Genomic DNA, 23,584 nt, shown 5'->3' on the forward strand with positions numbered 1-23,584 from the left:
GGTTAGCCCTCAAGACCATAATTTTCATGCTCTGCTCTGTGGAAAAAATTACTAGGACTCAGTTTCTAAACAAGAACATCTCACAGACACATTGTATTTACATGGAAATCAACTCCAGACACCCAACTTCTCTTAACAAACATTTCTCTCAGCCCTGCATTTCCCTATGCCCTCTGTAGCAATCTGCCATTACAAAAAAAAAAAAAAAAGACAGACCCAGAGTCCCAGTTTCACTTCCAAGGGCTTTTTTCAAATTCTCTGTATCTTTCTATAGCTCTTTTCTCCTTTTATGTCTATCCAAAGCAGAACTTTAAGACGAAAAGGTAATTGGCCTTCCAAACTTTCTCTGGATAAATGCAGAGACAACAAGAGAATTTATTTTCTGTCTCCGTTTGGGAAACTAGAAGTTTGCTGCTTTCAGAAATGTCCCAGACAGCCTGCAGTAGTACTGTCTGGTATCTATAAAACAGCAATGATCTCCAATAGTGTAGAGTAAAGCAATGTTGTAATGTATCTAGTAAGAAATAGGATGAAAGAATGTATTTGATGCACATTTTGCTAAGAACACATTTTGCTCAAACCAGTTCGAAAAGCTGACAGTATAGTATTTGCGAGACATTTTTCCCCACTTTCTTAGCAGCTGGTGTTCATTATCTGGGCTCGGCAGAGCACCACTGCTGTCAAGCAGGAGCAAGATTGTTATTAGCACTAGATAATCTCCAGTCATGTGAGTGGGTTTAACACCCAATTAACTATAAGGTACAAATGTGAATTCAGTGTGCCTGTAAAGCAAAAAGCAAGTCCACATGGCTGTGGTCAGTGGGGGCTGGAATGGGGGATGAGAAAGTGTATCTTGCTGCTCAATGCTGATGCATGAGAGATTGCACATTTTAAACTAATGATGAAGTTGAGCGAAACTAGGAAGCAGACACTGTGTCTGTTTGCCCAGATCATCCTAGGCAGTGCGTTTTGATACTAATCTGCAGCTTCTCATAGAAGTAGGTGGGTGCAGTTTCCAGTTTTACCCACACTTTGTGTATCACTGATACATGTTCAGAAGGGATTTTGCCAGGGCGACTGTGCCCATTCTGTTTGCTACCTCTCTCAAAGTTCCCTCTTCTTGCCTTCACCACAGTTGGATATGCAGGAAACAACACAAAGTCACAAAAACAGGGCACATAAGTCTAGGACAGAGTTATATCAGTCCTGGCATCTCTAGGCATCTGAGTGGGCCCTGCAGGGAAATCCAGGCATGGCCTATGACATGTCAGCAGCCACGAACAAGCATACTTCACCTGTCTTGCATACAAAGCATTTTAAATAATAACTCTTCAGCCCCTCTGCTTGAACACTAGCTAAATAAACTATTCAGACTAGTAAGGAGCTCAAAAAACAATCACTGATTTAAGACAGGATCAGGTCTCTGTCATATTTTGTATTTCATTTCTTTCTCTCTTTGTTCAGCATCAGCTCTAGGAAAAAAACAAGAAGGCTACTCCTCTCCTCCCAGCAGCTAGACTGATAGTGAAGCAGGTTTTTACTTTGTCAGGAAGAGCTGCATAATATGCAGTCAAGAATACTTGTACCTGATATTAGTTGGAAAACTAACACTGGAGAAACTTCAGTAGGCGTTAAACTGAGCCCTCAAAGCTTCAGGGAGAAATTGTAAAAAGCTGATATCATACTATACATAAAAAGAAAAAAAGACTGCAGCCTATTCGGCATATCACATATGCCCCTCTGGAAGTATTTTGGTTCATGGGTTTGATTCTGTTTATTTTGAAGTAAAGAGTGTCTGCCTGGAAATGGGATCTTTGCTACTTTGGAGATAATTGATTCCTGCTGCTAATTCCTTACACGGTGTAATAAGCCTCTTTGTAACTTTCCATTTGTTTCACTGTGGAAGTACTTATGAAGCAACAAAAAAAGGATTTTCACTTTGTGGTCCAAATTTAGCCTCTGGGTAATTATCATCTCAGTAACTGCAAGAGAAGAAAATGCAGATGGCACAAGGCTTCTGAGGAAAAAAAAATACCTTGTTGTCACATTTTTAGACCACCAAATTTAAACCTAAAGACGATGATATAACTTTGAGCAAATTGTGTCTGATATCTTGTCAAAATAACAACCATGCAGTTTCCTAAGGCATTTTTCTATATATTGAAGACAGGTGAACAATTTCTCTTTGTTGTTGTTGTCAAACTAGCCATTCTTGGTATTTTCTGTCTCTGGTGCAGCATGATGCACACAGATGCTACAATTTAAATATAAACATATAAATATATATATATATATGCACATACGGATTTTACTAATGCAGAAGTAGGTTCTAGTAGTTCAGGCGTTAAATACACACCATCTACAATGGGACAGGTTGTGTCCTTGAACAAAGTGGGAATTTGGATAATGGGCAAATCTCTGGGTAGGGTGGTGAGAAATGAAGGTCTCTAGAAAGGTAAGAACTGAATTCACAAGCAGTGATGCAGATACAGAAAAACGTGTGCAAAGATTCAGTCTGATCAGCAGGTAGCCCAGATGTAGATATGACCATTAAATGGACAGGATTGACCCAGACGTCTGCACTGCAGCTGGCAATGCTACTACTGGGGAGAGACAACCTTGTAACTTGCTTCAGTAAATATGTGCTTGTAATTACTGTCACAATTACTGCAAGAAGAGTTTTGTCTAACAAAGTTGGCTGAAAAGTCGGCTGGATAAGGAACTTTTTGCATTTGGAACAAAATAATTAACAAGTGGGGGACAGAAAACTGAATAAAATCAACCTGGTGAAGAGTTATTTTTTTATTATAAAATGAGAATACCATTTCAGGTCAGTACCAAACATTTTTAATTTTTTTTTCTTTTTTTTTCTTTTTTTTTTTAAGTAGTGTCTAGTAAATTGTTTTCTCTGCTGAAACTATTCACCAAGTTCGACCTCACATATAGTTTTCTGACCTCCTGGAACTTAATTTTTTGGCAATTTGCTTGTTTGTCACAAATGTTTCACCCAGCCCTAATTCTTAATCTCCGGGTGAACATTTTGCAGTAATTCATGGCTCTTTATAAACTAACCTGACTTTTATACAGTTCTGGGAGTCTGAAATGCCTCTGGCACAAAATGGTTAATCACTCTTAAAGCTCTCAAAATTGTTCACTTCCAGGAATTTTCCACTTCAGTTGCAAGGCAAAGTGTGGGCACCATGCTATTTCCTATGCACCCTTTCTCCCAGAAACTGCATTGTTGTGGTTTTGAATTGCTAACACTGCCGACTTCAGTTATAAAAGCATTTCTTTGGAATTCCTGTATTGTGAATGTTCCAAGTCACTGAGTGATTTAGCTTTTGATTCGTTTCTCAGAAAGTAGATAAGTTTTTGACATCACCATACTCAAAGTACCTGTTTGGAGATTAATTGGATTTGTGGAGTATTGTTCATTTGCCTTTCTTCATGCTGGTGCTGGTAAAATGACCTGCACCAACACAATCAGGGAACGTATATGAGCCCTCAGTCTCCATTTTTTGAGTTGTCTGTTGTTGCTGCAATAACAGAGGAGACTTTTTCAAGTTACCCTTAAAAGTGTTGAGCCTGCTGTCAGCAAAGTGGTGAAACTCCACTCCAAAGTTTCCTTCCTTAGAACCAACATCTTTTTGTATTTTGGATTGAACTTCATCACAACATTCACAAATTAGTTGGACTGCCAAGCAAAATTTTCCAACTTTGGTTGCTTATGTGTTTTAGCTTGGCGTTTTTAGGATTACAGTTGTGCTGGTAACTATGTAAATAAAAAGAGTGCTGTTGCTTTTTTAATTAGGCAAACTGAATGCTGACAGTGCTAGAAGTGTAGGATAACTAATAATGAACAGGGTACAAACATACAGTCACTGTGCTCTATATGTCTACACCATATAGACACAATGGTCCACAAAGGCCCATCAGGAGGTCTTACCTTCATACTAGCTGAATCAGCTATATAGAGAAGATGGTCCTTCTGTTATGTACTTCAGCCATCAACCCTTCCTTGGAGCCTGCAACTGCTTCTCAGCATAGGCAAAATTTAAGTCTCAGGCAGCTGTAGATATCTCAAAGGAGGACCTTGAGAGAAGAGGGACCCTGGGAAAAATCAGTGGGTCTTAGAGGGTTGCAGGAGGGAGTAGGGCTGTACTCCCATTCTCAGCTTCCCTCCATGGTTCCTTTCCTGGCTCCACAGATCTTCTTGCCTAAACAGTTGTTTTTTACCTCAAACCCCAAGGCCGCCACGCATGTATCAAGCCATGTTCACTCGTGTGAGCTTCCCTGAGCACCAGGAGCTGGGGCAGGGTAACACATAAAGATGGAAGGGGCTTTGTTATTCAGACTTTTGATTGTACATTGCTCTGCTTTTAAGAGTGTAACTTTTATGATAATAAGCAACTATGTGTTGGGGACTAGAGGGAGACCTCCCAATTTCTTTAAAAACACCAAGGGTGGTCACAACTTCAGTCATGTCAGGCTTGGTTGGGTGATAGAGAGATAAAGGGGTCTGGGCCTTGTCTCAGGCGTGTTGTTTGGCTGAATGGTCCATAGGATTGTCCAGGAAGCTCTTCAGCAGCAGAAGACTGAGGACACCTTTACGAATATGTTGGTGGTGATCTGTTCTTCTTTCAGATCCTCCAAATACAAGGCTACTCCTTAAAACTGAGTAAGTGCAGAAGACGGCAGTAGAAGCCTCCAAACACTAGTCTTTGGACAAAAGGAATATTGAATTTAAGCAGAAAAAAATAACTTACTATGAGGAGTAAGGCAAATAATATTTCTAAGGTTTAGCCTTCAAATCTTTCCTTCAAAAAATATATCCTTAAAACCTTCTTGTAAGTATGTTTGTTCACAGACACAAAACCACAGAACTATGTAAAGAAAAGATTCTAAAACAAGCACACCACAAATATGCTTGTAGGTGGCAAGCATATGTGTTCAGTTCAGGCTGATTTTCATGGTGCCATTTTATTCCTTATGTCATTAATGGATTGACCTTGAATTGTGAATTATGGTTTGTAAAATCAGCTTTTGGTTGAATAGTATTACTTTTGGAAAAGCAAGTTAAATGGCCTGAATGAAGTGCATCTACACTAATACACGCAGCATGGGTAACAAACAAGAGGAACTGGAAGCCATCGTGCAGCAGGCAGGCTATGACTTGGTTGCCATCACAGAAACGTGGTGGGACCACTCTCATGACTGGAGTGCTGCAATGTCTGGCTATAGGCTCTTCAGAAGGGACAGGCAGCACAGAAGGGGTGGTGGTGTGGCTCTCTATATTAGAGAGTATTTTGATGTTGTTGAACTTGAGGCTGGGACTGATAAGGTTGAGTCTCTGTGGGTTAGGATCAGCGGGAAGGCCAACAAGGCAAGCATCCTGGTGGGGGTCTGTTATAGACCACTGAACCAGGATGAGGAGACGGATGAGGAGTTCTACAGGCAGCTAGCAGAAGTTGCAAAATCGTCAGCACTTGTTCTCGTGGGGGACTTCAACTTCCCAGACATATCCTGGAAGCACAACACAGCCCAGAAAAAGCAGTCTAGGAGGTTTCTGGAGAGCGTGGGAGATAGCTTCCTGACGCAGCTGGTTAGAGAGCCTACCAGGGGAGGTGCCCCGCTAGACCTTCTGTTCACAAACAGTGACGGACTGGTGGGAGATGTGGTGGTCGGGAGCTGTCTTGGGCAGAGTGACCACGAAATGGTAGAATTCTCTATTCTTGGCGAAGCCAGGAAGGGGACCAGTAAAACTGCTGTCTTGGACTTCCGGAGGGCTGACTTTGAGCTGTTCAGGACACTGGTTGGGAGAGTCCCTTGGGAGGCAGTTCTGAAGGGCAGAGGAGTCCAGGAAGGCTGGGCACTCCTCAAGAAGGAAATCTTAAAGGCTCAGGAGTGGTCTGTCCCCATGTGCCCAAAGACGAGCTGGCGCGGAAGAAGACCGGCCTGGCTGAACAGAGAGTTGTGGTTCGAGCTTAGGAGAAAAAAGAGGGCTTATAATCTTTAGAAAAGAGGGCGGGCCACTCATGAGGACTTATAAGGCTGTTGTGAGGCTGTGCAGGGACAAAATTAGAAGAGTCAAAGCTCAATCTGGCTACTGCTGTTAAAGATAACAAAAAATGTTTTTACAAATACATCAACACCAAAAGAAGGACTAAGGAGAATCTCCATCCTTTACTGGATGCGGGGGGAAACTTAGTTACAAGGGAAGAGGAAAAAGCTGAGGTGCTTAATGCCTTCTTTGCCTCAGTCTTTAGCGGCAAGACCAGTTGTTCTCTGGATACCCGGTACCCTGAGCTGGTGGAAGGGGATGGGGAGCAGGATGTGGCCCTCACTGTCCAAGAGGAAATGGTTGGTGATCTGCTACAGCACTTGGATGTACACAAGTCGATGGGGCCGGATGGGATCCACCCAAGGGTACTGAGAGAACTGGCAGAGGAGCTGGCCAAGCCACTTTCCATCATTTATCAGCAGTCCTGGCTATCAGGGGAGGTCCCAGTCGACTGGTGGCTAGCAAATGTGACACCCATCTACAAGAAGGGTCGGAGGGTAGACCCAGGGAACTATGGGCCTGTTAGTTTGACGTCAGTGCCAGGGAAGCTCATGGAGCAGACTATCTTGAGTGTCATCACGCGGCACGTGCAGGACAACCAGGCGATCAGGCCCAGTCAGCATGGGTTTATGAAGGGCAGGTCCTGCTTGACGAACCTGATCTCCTTCTGTGACAAAGTGACGCGCTTGGTGGATGAGGGGAAGGCTGTGGATGTGGTCTACCTTGATTTCAGTAAGGCTTTTGACACCGTTTCCCACAACATTCTCCTCAAAAAACTGGCTGCTCGTGGCTTGGACTGGCATACATTTCATTGGGTTAAAAACTGGCAGGATAGCCGGGCCCAAAGAATTGTGGTGAATGGAGTCAAATCCAGTTGGAGGCCGGTCACTAGTGGAGTCCCCCAGGACTTAGTACTGGGGCCAGTCCTCTTCAATATCTTTATCGATGATCTGGATGAGGGGATTGAGTGCACCCTCAGTAAGTTTGCAGACAACACCAAGTTAGGTGCGTGTGTCAATCTGCTCAAGGGTAGGAAGGCTCTGCAGGAGGATCTGGATAGGCTGGACCGATGGGCTGAGGCCAACTGTATGAAGTTCAACAAGGCCAAGTGCCGGGTCCTGCACCTGGGGCGTAACAACCCCAAGCAGTGCTACAGGCTGGGAGATGAGTGGTTGGAAAGCTGCCTGGCAGAGAAGGACCTGGAAGTACTGGTTGATAGTCAGCTGAATATGAGCCAGCAGTGTGCTCAGGTGGCCAACAGCATCCTGGCTTGTATAAGAAGCAGTGTGGCCAGCAGGACTAGGGAAGTGATTGTCCCCCTGTACTCGGCTCTGGTGAGGCCGCACCTCGAGTACTGTGTTCAGTTTTGGGCTCCTTGCTACAAGAAGGACGTCGAGGTGTTCGAGCGTGTCCAGAGAAGGGTGACGAAGCTGGTGAGGGGTCTGGAGAACAAGTCTTACGAGGAGCAGCTGAGGGAGCTGGGGTTGTTCAGCCTAGAGAAGAGGAGGCTCAGGGGCGACCTTATTGCTCTCTATAGGTACCTTAAAGGAGGCTGTAGCAAGGTAGGGGTTGTCTATTCTCCCACGTGCCTAGTGACAGGACGAGGGGGAATGGGCTAAAGTTGTGCCAGGGGAGGTTTAGGTTGGATGTTAGGAAGAACTTCTTTACTGAAAGGGTTGTTAGGCATTGGAATAGGCTGCCCAGGGAAGTGGCTGAGTCACCATCCCTGGAGGTCTTTAAGAGACGTTTAGATGTTGAGCTTAGTGATATGGTTTAGTGGAGGACTTGTTAGTATTAGGTAAGAGGTTGGACTGGGTGATCTTGGAGGTCTCTTCCAACCTAGACGATTCTGTGATTCTGTGATTCTGTCTTTTCACAATGCTGTACTGAAGGACAATCACTAACATTTTAGAGCATTTTTTCTTTATTATGATGAGTCCTAAAATCCATCCATTTTTTCTGGCACACTTTAGATTTTCAGCCAGCATTTAGTATGTTTATCCCTCTGGATTTCTAGTATTCAAAAATATCCCATTTTTATTGTTCCAAAATACATTCTTGAATTAGATACATAATAAGCTCCCTCCTTTAAAAAAGATTGTTCTTTATTTCCTATCACAGTTGTTGGATGTTTTGCTTTTGAGATTAGGGATAAGAGATTTGAGAATTAATGCTACAGAGTTCATATGGTGCAACTATTTTAATTCTGCCATGCTCGTTTTTTTTTAAATTAAACTTTTATGATAGTATTTTATGTGAACAGCTAGTATTTGCCTAAAAGGTTTGATGGTAATGAAACAATGGTAATGAAACAGGAGAAGCTCCATTTTAGAGTTTGAGGTGTGAGATGAGCTTGTGTGATCTTGCATTGTTCAATGTATCAATTAGCATTTTGCAGTTAGTGTTACTGAAAGGGGGGCTGAAAGCTGAATTTATGTGGCTGGTACTAAAAATAGGAGGCTTTATCTTTAGGAAAAAGTAAGAAATTAAGCAATTCCCTGGGAAAATGCAGATGTTTGCATTGTGATACTGCTTTCCCATTTGTAAAGGGAGCTTCTCTGGAATCTCCTCCTGTGATCTTATGTCAAATTGGGTGTGTCATTATTCAGACAAGTATAAAAGGGTGTTTCTTCTCAGAGTTGTAGGACTGTATAGTCATTCCTTTATTTTATTTTTTAACAAAATGCAAAGTTCATGGACCATGATGGTTCTGCTTTATCTAAGTATTTTAAGGAAATGTGTTTTGCATATCGTAGGCAAGATTTTAACTTTATGCAGGTGTAATGAATTATCAGAATCTACATTTTGAATATGATTCTCTTTACCCAGGAAATCTAATCTGATCTAATCTGGGCAGCCTGTTCTTTCTTGGGGAGCTTGTAACTTCTCAAGAGTAAATCAAAATCAAAATACATCAACCCTTCGGTCAGCTGAAACAGAAAAGAATGCATTGCTTTTGCTGTGAGTCAAGAATAGATTCACATAGGCTAAAGAATGAAAAAACAAATTGGTCACATTTCAAGTTTTAAGCAAAGGGACACCTTTGCTATTAATATTTGGATATTTTTCACTATCCAGATGCTTGACCAAGCAGAAAATTTGCTGATTATTTTTTCTAAAAATCTTCACAGCAATCTAGACTAGGTAGAGCTTTAAAGTTGTACTGAAGCTGTTTATCAACACAAAATAACATCTGGGATAAGCATAATTTTGGGGAACACTGAGGGACTGCTTAGAGCCTAAATTAAAATACGAACAATTTCAGTGGAAAATCTGATTTTCTTGCAGAGCCCATTTGGATACATGACTGCAGACATGTTATAGGAGCTGCCATTCAGTTGGTTCATGTGCCAGACTGCTTGGTATTTCTTGTGGTGCACTAGAAGAAGTGCTGAGCTGAAGTGCTACTTTTCTCCTTCAGGACACAAGACTGTTGTAGCTATCCTGGACGAGGTGATGCTGCTCAGGGAGCAAACTGGAATGCCAGGGCAGCAAGACCAGTAAGGCACCATCAGGAAGTACTTAGATCTTCAACTGATACATACCAGTTGCTTTTTTTTTTTTTTTTTCCAAACGCAAGCACTTCCTGAGTCTGTATATTGGCTCTGAGTATATTGGCTAAATAGTTCTCATCTAAACTCTCTCTCAGTAGTGCTTCATCCATTTCACCAGGGGTGAGCAGGGGTCTCTGCCCACTGTGGTCTTCTCTATTCATTACCCCAGGCTTCTTTTTAGCTGCACAAGTACCACAATCTCCCAGGGGCTGAATGCTCAAAATCAACAAGGAAGTGGAGAGTAGTCATTACATGGCAACTGAATTGTGTCAAAGACTCCTCATGGTTTTATTGCCTTTATTTCTCAGGAAAAGAAGTTATAAGAAGTATTAGCATGACAGATACCAGGAGACTTGTCACACAGGGAAGAGAGCTTAAAGGAAGAGATAATGTATCCTACAAATTAGCCATCATCTTAATGGACTCTAGTACAGGAATTTTAATGGCGTAAAAGTCTTATATTTTCCTCTTTGGGTAGGGATTTTCTATTTAATATGCTTTCAGTTTATTTACTCATTGATAAAGCTGTATTAATCCCATTTTATAAATCCTGTTAGGAGGAAGATAGTTCTCTGTAGACTCTTAAGTCTGGCCGGCAGTATCTGGGCTGATAATACAGGGAAGGTGAACCACTGAGCTTACAGATATTTTTTGCTCATTGTACAGTGGCATAAGGAAAAGAAGTATTTTTTTCCTGCCCTCTGCTAACAGTTAACAGGCACAAGCAAGTGCAAGCTTTTCTTCTTCATTTTTGTCCTCCATTTTTCTGTACTTGGCATGGGAGTACAAAGAGCCCCTGGTAATCTGTACTTCATCTATATTGCTTTGCTATCAGCATTATTATTAGTAAAGGCAAGCTAAATTAAGCAACAGTAAGACACTTTACTGCCATCAAATTTTCCTCACGTCGAATTATATAACTGATGTAAATCAGTGCATTTCTGCTGGCTTCAGTCGTGCCCATTTATGCCAACTGAAGAGCTGTGTGACAAGTAGTTCTTTGTAGCAGCTGCCTTCTCAAGGGCTCAGCTCTGTTTTGCTCCGCTCTTAGAGCAATTTCTAGGGTGGTATGAACCCAGGTGCACCTGAGTAAAAAGATTTGCATCTAGAGAATTAATTCAAGAGGTGCTCCAGAGGTTATGCCCCACTGTTACTTTGTGTCAGAGTGACTTATGTCATAGAAACAGTCTGTGAGCATGGCTGGGCTCCAAAATATTTTGGTGTTGCCATACTGCTGCATGCCCTGTTGTGACCACCCGTAACCTATTTGCCTATCAGTACTGCTCTTGGGTCACACACGCCAGATGTCACCATTCAAGCGCTGCAGAACTTCTGTGTTCTGCCTCTTGAATCTACAAACTCTCGGAGTTAACAAGCCTGGCAAGTAAACATGGCATCATTTTCCAGCAAGCCCTGTTCTGTTTCCAGTCATTATACCACTATACTTACAGACGACCCCATAATAAGCTCTTAAATGTTCTTGCCCTCTGAGCAGAAGCAAAGAGTAATTCCTGATATCCAGAAACCACCGTCCTGGTGCTGGCTGGCATTAACCATCTCTTTCTCAGAACTCATCCACAACACCACAAGAGACTACAGAGATAAAACCCATGACTCCTAGAAGGGTGACATCCTAGGCAGCCAGGAGCACCTTGCTTCAGATGTGTTACGAGACAAAAGGGCAGGAAGAATCTGACTGTCATCTCCAGGGCTAGTTGGCCAATGTTCTGAGAGCCTTCTGGGTATGACCACACTGCAGAGCAAGCTAAGCATCACTGTGTGGGCTCTTAGTTCAAGTGTTTTCTGTTGCCTGGATAGTTTTACAGCCACTTTTTCCTTTTATTGCACACACTGGATACTGTCACATTGAACAGGAACTTCCCGTTCTGAGTTCTGAGTTTGCTGTGCAGGCTCCAAACAGTAGTATCCATCAGTGAAAATGCTGCTTTTTGTTCCTTTGACTCTCTGAAGTGATTGCATCCCCACCAGCCAATGCTTTAAATCAGTGGCTGTTGACTTTGCATGTGATTGTCCCTCCTGCCCCCAAACTCCTACTCATCCACTATGATGTGCTCAGCCCAGACAAGTTTAAAAAAAAAAAAAAAAGAAGAAAAAAAGAAAAATACCATTCAAAGACCTTAGTAAAAGATGAGTGTTGTATAGTTCTAGCACAAGTAGTGTGGTATGTTTTGATCCTGCAGGGAATTAATTCAGAAAATCAAATTTCTGTCAAGTTTATTTTTATAAATCTGAGCAATCTGTTTTATTTTTCAATGACAATCTCACTCGGATATTATTTTTTCAGTGAAGTCCTAGAAAGGACTTTATATCAGCATAAATCTTAGGAAGGCTTGGGTTTTTTTTGTAGGAAAACCTTTGTCAGTGTATTTACAAAATCACTATTGACAATATTGCAAAAACATGTGAAGTATAAAACAGACAACATTTTGCAAAGCACAAATTACGTGAAGCAGACTTCTCTATTCTCTTGAATACCCGATGCTTATTGCAAAACTACATGCATGGCACAGTTAAGCATGTTCGCATATACTAAAGTGTGTTTACATAGGGTCTTTAAATACAGAAAGAGCTGTTGAAAGGCTGTAGCTCCTAAGATCTGCCTTTTCCTTGGTTATATTCCTAGACTCCTACAGCTCCACGAAACAACCAGAGTTGCTGTTCTGATCAGTAGCAGCACCATGCATCCCACTTGATTCTTACAGTTTTCATAAACGCATCTTTTCTTTGCTGTTGCATCAGGCTCTGCCAACGCATTTTTCCTCACCTCCTTTTTCTCCTGTTTATTCTGATTGTGTTGCTAATTGGACACTTGTTACCTGACCTTTCCCCTCTTGACAGCCTCATGCAACCTTGTGATGTTAAATGAAAGAAGGCACAACAGCAATCCAGCAATCAAACCACTGAAATCAACCTCTGCAAGCTAGGTGGGCTTCATTAATATTTTTATTATAGGCAGCCTAGGAGGGAAGGACAGAGAGTGGAGGTATCACACCTAGTGTTTGCCAAGATCACAACAGTGCACTGGAGATGGTATATTGAAATTTGGTGTGAAAAAAAATGTATCTTTGCAGCCACAGTAACAAAGGAAGAGCTGTTTATATTTCTTGATTTGCAGTTTCAGTACCTAGTTGAAATATTTTCAGAGATGGTAATGTTAACAGCTGCCCAACATCTGGCAAACCCAAAGGTTAAGAGGCAAAAAATAAGAACTAAAAGGAAGCAGTTCTGAGGAGTTAGTGGAGTAGATTGTAAAGCCCAAAGATTTGGGGGTGGAAGTCACTGTGAAAGCAGGAGAAGAAATGAAATGAAAAGAGCAGGAGATGAAGAAAAGAAATAATTGTGAGAGGTTATAAAGGAAGGGCTGGGGAAGGGGTTGGGTTTGCCTGATTTGCTTATCAGGGAGGGACTAAATAAAGGAGCGAGATCAAGCCTAATCAATCCAATAGGAGATGGAAATGGGAATGGAGCGCCAATTCATGGAAATGAAAAGCAGACACTGGTACTGGAGTCCAGGCACCTCCGGAGCTTCTGTTCATTACCTTCTTCACCCTTCAGCTGTGCTTGGTCTGTAAAGACTGGTCATGATTTTGTTAAACTACAGAGTTACCTTATCTCTTCCTACTGCTTAAGTCTTGCTATTAAAAATTCTTGCATATCTAAGAGTCCAGAAATGATCTACAACCCATGAATGTGGATAATTTCAGATATCCAGACTGTATCTACCAAAAATATCATGGCTTTTTCTGCCATGTCATTATATCCCTTGAAGATGATGGTTATCATTTAGGCAGGAGCACACTGCAGCCTGAAAAAAGTGGATCATAAAATAAATCATAAAATAAACTGATTCTCAATGGGAAATACAGGTATTTCTGGTGAGCTTTCATTAGAGGCCCTACTGAGTGTCTTGGGGAAGAACCCCACAGTCCATAGGTCTCTGAGCAGAACAGGAATGGGGAATACATATAATACGGAAAGCATACTTGGAGGAAACCCCTATCCTCATGTGTGGAAGCAATGACACAGTGAAGTAAAAGCTTTGTTTAAATGCTTCTACTTCATAGCAGGTACTGGGAAGTAAATACGTGGAGGACTTACTCTTTTATGTAAATCATTCATGTGGATAGATAAAATCTCTGCCTTTTGTCTGAAATGCTCCAGTGTGAACTATTCTCATCAGAACTGTAAGCTGAGTCTTTTAATCATCGTTTTCTTGGGAAAGGGGAGGACTTTTTTGGAGGCCTTCTTTTCAGGCTGATGTCTCCTTTTGTGTGTTGCATTTTATTTGTTTCTGTAGAAGCACAGCTGCATGCTGGATGTCTGGAGTCTGTCCTTAACATTCCTCTGACACATCCTCTTGAGAAGCGTCACAGTGTGGTAGATTAAAAACTTTACATAATTCAGTTCCTGCAGACATACATAGTAGGGCTAAACTTGGCAACCTACTCACCTTGATTCTCATGTGCTGATAGAAATAAGGTAGCTTTAATTTCTTCTTAGAACTGAGGTGAAGCATCCCATTAGCAACAGCTACTGTATCTTAAGGACAGTAATCGCAAGCACTGAAATAGCCCTTCTGTCTTCAATGTACTTCGCAGGAATTCTTTACTTCTGAATTAAGGCTGAGTTTCTGTCACTATCAGCACTTTTCCAATGAGGTAAATGTTCGATCTGCCATGGCAAAGAAACAGAGCCAGTCACTCCAAATTCTCTGCTGGAATAGAACCATATTCTGCTGTTTTGTCTCAGTGGTGCAAAGTGGCGGCAAAGGCAGTATGGTTAGTATCACCTCTGCTGGTGGAAATCTTCAGGATGTGTAAAATTAGGTGCCAAAACTTCTGCCTTCATGCAGGAGGTAAGGCTACTACACATCTCATGTGCTTCGGCCTTGTGCACCATGCATGGCGTGAGGGTAGTCAGAAGGTTGCTCTGAGCAAAGCAGGGGTACTGAACTGGTGCACACATGAGCTACTGGCTCTGGAGAGGGCTGGGGATGTGCGCACAGCTCTGAGCAGTGACTGAGCTTCTGAGGAGCCTTTGTCAGACACCCCTTGTCCAGCCCAGTGTCAGCGGGCTTCTGGGCCTTGATGGTAGGAAGCACTGGTCAGAGAAGAGGAAGCCATGCAGCCAGTGCTCATATCACAGTTCCTATCAGTACCTGGTACCTCACAGGGCACCTGATGAGCCAACTGGCCGAGCAGTTGGTAAATAGAGAGCAAGACCCCAGACTGGGAACTTCTCTGAACAGCCGTGTCTGAATGAAGAGAAGGCTCTGTCCCATCACTGGCACCATTGACAAAACTCCTATTGACTCGGAGCAGAGTAGGAGCGGACCCAACAGTGTTGACTTCTGATGTCATCACAGTGGTTTTCTTTGTTTTCCTAATGCCCCTTTGTGCTTCTCTCCCTTGTTTTGTATTCTGAATATTCATTGTTTCTGCGCTCAGGTCCTCCATCTGTAATTAGACTGTGTTTGTGGTGACTCTGTTGTACAGGTTGACTCGCAAGTCACACTGATCCTTCATTTTAAACTTTAATACAAGTCATGAAAGGAGGAGGGAAGTGAGGGTGTGGAGGAGGAGGGCTGCTATTGTTCGGCCCTCAGTGCTGCCAAACTGTCCCTTGTTTTTTCTGTGGACTGCCTGCATATTCAAACGCTGTTTGAACAAGCTGGGCACATTCAGGAGGCTTGTGAGAGGGCAGACAGAGGGTTAGCTGGGTCTTAGCTGTAAATACTCATGCGAGTCAGGAAGCAGGCATGGGAGGAAGGAAATTAATTGAAGACATCTGTGTAGCTTAGCTCCCAGCAGCTCTGCCTGGGATAGGGGTGGGAGTGCCGTGCCTAAGATGACATAATGTAGCTTGTCTTTCATGGGTTGAAAACAGAGTAAACTGTAAGAGCGAAACATGGTCTGTGTCACACATGGTCCAAACCTATTGAGTACATAATGGAGCAGTGTCAGTGCTTTCTGCTCTGCCTTTCACACCCCAAAATAACTCTTAAAGACAGTGAGCTGAGGAGGATGTGATATGGTCCAAAAACTGATCTTGGGCTTTTTTCGCAGACGACTGAGCCAAAGGCCGACTGCTGAAGAATTGGAGCAGAGGAACATTCTGAAACGTAAGTCCTGATACTACTGACATTTAATCTGAATACAGCTAGATTGTATTAGTTTAGATATATATTGTGTGTGCGTTTTATAAAACATCAGCTATTCTGTATGTGCATCATGAATAACAATAAAGTGCATCATAAATGCAAGAAGTGTGCAAGTCTATAGCAACATTTATACCTGTAGAAACAATTCATTAAAATCATAGTCAGTAAATTCATATGAACGAACAGCCCATGGGAATGAAAACAAACACTGGATCTTTTTTGCAAGTCCTGTTCCAAGCAGAGGGTCATTCTGAAAAAACTTTTTATGCTGCTGTCACACAAATATGAACATCGTGTTATAAGTTAGTAAAGCCATTAGAGCATGGCTTGATTAATTTTCCTAAAAACATTCACAGCTATCTAGACTTAGGCAGAATTTTTACTGAATTCAAAAAAGAAACTGATGTTACTTGGAATAATGCCCCTGAAATGTTCCCCTGAAACTCTTCCTTTAAATCAGCCAAAAACTTACTGGTAGACCTTCAAAATATTAAATGATGTTTTAAAGAGATAGACTAACATTCAGAGAGCTTGAGCTGAGTTAAGTTACTAGATACATTGCCACCAGGTTCAAGAGAAGCAGGACTGACTCTTGCACAGATCTTGTAATCTCATGAAAGAATAGGAAAAAAATGGCAATTTCTTATTCTCATTGAAGTGTTTGAATGTAAAAAAAAAAAAAAGCTACAAACTGTCTATCAAGGTGTTGTTTCTTTGGAAATAGAGAACAGAAGAAACAAGTTCTTTTAAAGTTAGTATATCCATCATTCCAGGGAAATTTAAAAAAAAAAAATGAATACAGAAAAAAGTATTCCTAACTGGTACCTTAAAATACCATAGTGTCTCCTTAAGTAGGTCCATAATGTGCCTTCTGTTGTTGCTCAAACAACTGCTACCTGGAGAAATCGGTCTTCAAGAGGGCAGAAAAGGGGGAGTTGGTAGCATATCCAGTTGTGATTGCTTTAAGGTGGGTTGCAGAACAGCTGGAAGAGGGGGGAACGTGCAACGTGACTCGACACCAAGTTCAGGCAAGGGGGGACAGAGGTCAGTTCTCTGGGCAGCTCGTGTTGTCATCCTGGCTCTGGCCACCAGCATGAACCAACATATGTCATGCAGCACCTGGCACTGGTACGTGACCAGTAATCACCGCCCTGGCGCTGGTGAGAGTGGCTGCCAGGAGCCTGGGGGAAGTGTGGAGTGGGTCTCAGGCAGCTGCTCTGTCTGCAGTGTTTGAACCAGCATCAGCAGAGAAGTAGCATCACCAAAGCTGGGTGCATTACAGAGATTCACAAAGGTCACACTGCAAAGTGTTGCAGTCACATAGGTGATCCAAGTTGTCTTGTAGTTCAGGGGAATTATCCTCTGAGTCACATCGGTTTCCTTCTGAATTGAATAAGGGCTCCTAAATGACATGGATGTGTTTGAAAACATTACCCTGAATCCAGAACTATATTTTATTTCCTAAATGGAATTTTTGTAACATGGTTCCTACCTAAGCACGGATTTGCCCCAAAACTTCTGTCTTGGTAGACAAACAACTTCATAATTACAGCAAAAAGTAATGTGGTATTTCCAAGACATCCCAACTTTTGGTGAAGCACAGCAGGACAAGGAACAAACAATTAAAATAGTTACATGATCTTAAAAATACACAAAAATGCTCCACTTCTAAACAAGCAAATATAAATAGTGTCTGTTCTATACAGAATTGTTTCATGTCTTTCACGTAGATTTCTAAGAAAGAAAATTAGGATAAATATCAAGGAGCTTAGGGAAAAAGAGACATGGAATGCAATAATGAAGAGTATAAATTATCTGCATAATCAGGTCAAGCTGTTTGCAAAAGCCCAGTTCACAACACACACCAAAAAAAAAAAAAAACGGCATGCTTCCAAGTAGGATTTCCTCTGCAGTTAAAGCTGAAATTTCCTTGATGTAGTTGTCTTGTTTAGTACCATGATGTTCCTGTGGCATGTGTACCCACATTATTGCCAGTTCTGATGGGAAGAAACAAGGCAAAATGCAGTTATGCATCGAGTCTTTATATGTGAAGTGATCACTTCCTAGCTCCATGCTGCTGCAATACTCATGAGATGGTTGTCTTTATTGCATTACAAGGGCAAAGAGTCCACTGTACAAGTACCACTACTCACTGGTAGAAGCAATGAGATTGCAGCAGCCACAGCAAAGAAACCAAAAGCAGGGGAAATGGTACCTGAAGGGTCCTTCACTGAAATGTACCCAGTGCACTGTCTCTTATTTACATCAAAAGCACACAGTGCAGAGAGGTCTAGACCTGCAGGGTTAGCATGAAGACTGAACAACTCTTTTTGCAGTTAACACCTACAGGCCATATTACTGTACGAAGGAGAATATCTGGATTCTCCAGTACCACTTCTGTGATGGATACAAGTACTTCACTTGTCAACGTGGTACATTCAGGCTTGCATAAATTCCTTACAAAAATGATGGTTAGATGGTCTCTGATGGTCTCGGGCTGTACTGGGGAACATTTCACACTGGCACAGAAATTAGGCCTGAAAATTCTGCCCCCACACACCCCTAGAGGAACAAAGCATCTCCTGAACACAAAATAAAGCAACGGTTTTGTAGTTTCACAAGATCAGCACAACTTAATTAATATTAAACAAATAGGACTTTCTGTTTACAGAGAATGTATTTCTAATTCCCAGCTTTTACCTGACTGAGATATTCAGCCTGCCTAGCTGTCTCTGAAGGTGGGTGGCTGGGCTGAGAAGTGAGGAGAAAAGAAAGGCATTGTATGCCGAGTACAAAAATGAACTGCCTTGACTAAATTTTATACATAACTCCTCAGATGCTTTCAGTTCTGCCCAGATGCCATGTGGACTCCATTTAGCATGCTCTCTGCCTAATCTTACAAGGATTTATTAATGGCCCTGTTCCTGCACGTGGGTATTTGTAATATGAGCTCCTCCAATTTTGAAATACGAATGGAAGAACAAAATTGCTGGAAGAGAAATTGCTAGAAGATAGTCCAGCCCACTAGGGACAGGAACCATTGAAAGAGCAAACATATTTAACAGTGTAGGTATTCTAGTTAAAATTTAAAAACCCATTTGTAAGTCCCTGCTGTCTTTGATCTTTTTACTCCAGTATCAGTTTCCTTCCTTCAGAAAATGCTAGCAGTATGTTTGAAAAAATGACATTTAAAGATAACAGCCATATTGTAAGCCATCATACCATTGACAAGCTCTTTGTCCACTTCAGAGAAGAATTCCCAGTCCTGCTGAAGTCAGTGGGCAGTCATGATGGACCTTGTAAGGAATGTCAACTCTCTTGTCCTGAGCAGCAAGAAACCTGGCTGCTAGCTCTCCTTCTCGCCTGCTCTGTGACTTTGCCTACATAGTCTCTGAACCTGGATCTAATTTAGTCCAAAGTTGAGCTGTTTAGCTCAAGCCCTGTACCCCAAAGTGGCCTTGGTGGTCTGTATCTTCCCTGCAGAGAATTAGTCCTGCCTGAGTGAAAACCAAATCACATGGGGCACAGGCTACCTGTAGATGAGTTGTCTTTTTTCTTCTCTGCTATGCATGGGTTTGATTTGAGTAACGAGCGATTCTGACATCAATGAAACACTGAAAAAAGAAACCTATCTGACTGAGGACCTGAGTACCTAGAAACCTGTGATTTTATTGACTTTCAGTAAAGTTCAGCACAAAGACGTGTATGACAGCCTGTCCCTAAATTGAAGAAGAGGTAGGGTTGTCAGATGTTATGGCCCTCTTCATTGGTAATGGTTGAGGCTTGCCCTGGTAAAAATTTGTAGCACATGATCTTTTGGCCTAATGTTGAAAGTAGATTCCCCTAGGATGTGTTTTTACACTCCTATAGAGTGCTGTGAAGGCTCACAAAGGAAGGTAGGACACTCTCTCCTCATTCTGCTCAGGACATGGGAAGTTGCAGATTTTGTCTGGCATCCCTACTCTGAGCTTTCTTTCTATTCTCATTATGTAGAGGAAAAAAAAAATGCATGTGTTCCTTTTCCAGCTGTTGACCTCTCTGAGTCCAGCCATATCATAGCTAAGCCCCATGAGGCCACCAGACCTGTGGGCTAGATAATGGTTTCTGAAGGGCTGACTCATTGCCTGGCCCTTTGACAAAGTGACACATGAAGAGGTGCCAGCATAGGGAAAGGAAGCTTGTGTAGATCTTTTATGATGTGTGTGAAGAAGCATGGTAGCTAAGGGTCAAGGAGGTTCACTGGTCCCTGAGGGGCATGCTTTGTATCAGAGAAGTCCTGAAACATTAATATGCAGATAGAGAGGCTTATTTGTTGCATACTGTGGATGTCTGATAAGTCTGCAGCCTGAGATTCTTGTAAATTTTTTACAGCCCGGAATGAGCAAGAGGAGCAGGAGGAAAAACGAGAGATAAAGAGAAGATTAACACGTAAGGTGAGGAGCAGCTTTGATCCTGTTAAGTCATTACCATAACTTTCTCCTTACTGCACAATTATTTGCCTTTTTTCTTTTCCACAGCACCATTTTCAAAAGTGGAGTGTGAAACCAGTCTTAAAAGTAATCTTCAAAAGAAATCACCTCTGTTACAGGGTCTAAGTCCACAGACAGCGAAGGGAAATGTTTTACAGTCTGTTAACAGTAACATTTTGAAACCTGTGAAAAGAAGATCTAGTATTTAAAACAGAAGGGTGCATGGTGAAGGGTGCACAACCTAGCATTGGCTTAACCTTGCTCTCTGTAAATGTAATGGCTTTGGAAGCCATTACGAGGAGAGAGCAAAGTTAAAACAATGTAGATTGCATTTGAGAATTCCACTTTAAAAAGCATTTAACTGGGAAATAGACTTTTTCTAGAAGGGGAGATTGACACTTTCGGCATTTCAACTAAATAGAGACAAACACTTGGAAAATGGTGTATAGTGCAGAAAACAATCTTGTATCGGCAGGGAAGGATGAAGTAAACAACATTGTTTGGTTTTGGTTTTCCTCCCATTTGAAAGTCATTTGCTCTTAAAACTGAAGAACAGTAATTTCAGATATACATGTTCAGTTTCTCAGCTGGTACAAATGTCTACAGATGCCCCAATATACATAGCCAACAATCTATCCTATTACTGCAGATAAACTTTCTGTCACTACTCACATTTTCCACCCACAGAGCTGGAGAAAGTCCCATAAAAACTCACAAGCTTGCAGAGCCGCACCAATCCCTTCCTGTATGCTCTTAGGTGGCTTAGTCTTTTTGGCCTACATGATTGCAAGCTTTTACACTGTGAAGAATGACAAGGGACAGGACTGTGAATATATATGCAGAGGTTACATTCAGAGAGCTGGACTGTTTTCTTTCGTGATTAAAAATCTCAGACTTTATTCTCAGCTCATGTAAATCAGCAGAGTTCTGTGTCACCAACTGAGTGATACTGCTTTTGTCTGCAGGAACCAAGAATGTGGCCCAGAGAGCTACAATAATATTTTTATAACACTTACTTAAACTCCTGACAACAATTTTTAAAACACTTAAACTCTTGACAACAATGGCAAGGATGCACTGTCTGAAATAAAAGAACCTAACTGCATTGCAGAGGTTTCGTGGGACTTAAGTTCTGTGCAAAGGCTAGAAATGCTGTTTTACCAGTTTCTCAATTTCCCTGTACATTGAAGGGTAAACATGTACAGGAATCCAGTTCAAAGCTTTGTGCCATGAAATGAACAGCTGTAATAGATGAAAAGCAAAGCTACTCATACCTAATCTGCTCACTTAGAAGTGGAAGCTTGCCAAGGCGTCCTGCGTTATCACCATATAGTTCCCATCCTCTGCTCTTTTGTAGGAAAGGTACAAAGCAAATGAATTGTCTGTTGCAGGTGGAGGCCACACCTACATGCTAAATAAAAATGCCCAGGCAGCTATAGCATTGCAGCAGTGTATGCTCCCTGATACCTCACCAGACTTCTGAGTTTTCTTTCCTCTGTCTTGTTTGTGCTTTTAAGTAGGAACAAGTCAGTCCAAGTCCCTGGCAGTCTGCTCTTCAGTGATCATAGTGACATTCCAGCTCACACTCCTTTTAGCCTTTTTTTGGCTTTGTACCAGAAAAAGATATTTTCTGTACCCTCCAGCATGTTTGTGAACGTGCAACATGACTTAGCATTGTTCGATTTTGCTTACTTGTTAAACTGTTGTAAATTGTTCTAGTGACACATTGTAGTTTTAATGGAAGAAACACAGGCCTGATCTAAAACCAAATTTTGTTCTCACCTGCCAAATGTAATGTCATAGAAGATCAGCAATCTCTTGAGGAAAGAAGCGAATAAAGTGTGTAAGTGGATAGATAACAACTAGAAATGCCAAGTACCTAGCGAATCCTGCAAAATTGTTGTTATTCCCCCAGTTCTGTCTTTCATGAATATGTCCCAAATGTGTTGTTGTGTCTACAACAGAGTGGCAGGCTCCTTCTGTTGATTTGTACTGAAGTCATATTACCAAAGGATTTTAAACCTCAGATCAGGCAGAAATTTAATTGAGCACTTCAGTTGTTTTGCCCAGCAGACCTCTCTGCTTGCGCTGAGTTTTTATGCACACACACGCCCACAGGGTGAATTCAACATAAGGAAAGTATGCCACATTGCCTTCTTGTAACCATTTATGGTTGGTAACAAGAAGGGGAAGGGGTTCTGCAGAAGCCACCGAAAAGACTTTTGACCTTGCACTATAGATATTGCCACTGTCCCCAGTTTTCAATAGCATCATTCCAAGGGTACAGCCCACTTCCTCATCCATTAAAAAGCCATTCTTAAAATTCCTTCAGCAATCACATTTTGTTACAGTATGATGATGATAAGTTGTAACTCGACATACTGTAATAACTAAGATTACCTTGCTAGATCTAGATGTCATATTAAAGTCAGCAATAAATACCAAGTTTAATTCATCATCTGGACAGGAAAATTCTAAAAAAAAACTTAAAGAAGTCAGGTGACCTTTAGCAAGCTGTCCCTTACGCACTGTTCATCCTCGTAGACTCATCTTACTCTGAATATACTGGGGAAAGAGAATAGCTGCCATTCAAACAGCAAAAACGAGGCAAATGTTTCTTGGTACAGTTTCTCAGTAACTTGTTGCCCTCCTACCAGAGGAGGGAGAGATGAAACGAATATGCCTGCCATCTGAGTGCCTATGGATGGTTTCTGCACATCCTCGCACCCCGTGCTCCCTCCCTTGGAGCCCCACTGGCAGCTTTGGGCACATGGTCTTGTATCATTTGAAGGGACGTATGAGAATAGGAGATTTCTCTGAGCACTGGTCTCGGCCACCCCACAAGCCCATTACAGAAGCGTGAATGTTCAGAGGTCCTCTGGGAGCAGTGTTGTATCCAATTCCCTTTCAAAAGGATAGCTGGGTCCCCAGAAAATACAACTAAGAATTTATCCTCTCTTAAGTACGGTGATTTTGGCCCAGCACCATGGCATGATCAAGCATGAGCTTCAACTCCCCCTGAGGACTTCCATTACATACACAGAGTAGTCACCTGGGTTAAGAGAACATGTTACAAACCACATGCAAACAGGAGTAAAACTCATTCTACTTTCTCTTCTCTCAAACAGTATCATGTTCCCTGTTCCCCAGAGCTGTTTACTGCTTCCTATTACCCACTGTCAATAGCTGAGCTTTCACTGAGGTCTAGCTCCAAAACTAAAAATCTCATAGCAGTAGTAACAAGGAAAGTGATGAGGTGTGGCTGTTTCTTAAAACCCATGAAATAGCCCAAAATCTTTGCTCCCGTTAAATTCCTGTG

The 23,584-nt window shown here is 42.0% G+C and overlaps 1 protein-coding gene across 18 annotated transcripts in view; it reads left to right on the forward strand.

The window, feature by feature from the left end:
- PHACTR1 (phosphatase and actin regulator 1) overlaps positions 1-23,584 on the forward strand; it is a 359,571-nt gene that overhangs the window by 320,073 nt on the left and 15,914 nt on the right. For 17 of the 18 annotated variants that reach the window (XR_014580386.1, XR_014580387.1, XR_014580388.1 and 14 more), the window contains 2 exons: positions 15,702-15,757; positions 20,168-20,229. Coding sequence is in view for 8 of the 18 variants with exons in the window: in XM_083825799.1 (XP_083681925.1) it covers positions 15,702-15,757; positions 20,168-20,229 (118 nt within the window). In the remaining 10 variants the exon portion in view is untranslated. Of the gene's footprint in view, positions 1-15,701; positions 15,758-20,167; positions 20,230-20,313; positions 22,487-23,584 lie in introns of those variants that run through there. The other variant, XM_083825805.1, reaches the window with a different exon arrangement.

This window comes from Anser anser (genome assembly GCF_964211835.1).
Source record: "Anser anser genome assembly, chromosome: 2".
NCBI lineage: Eukaryota > Metazoa > Chordata > Aves > Anseriformes > Anatidae > Anser > Anser anser.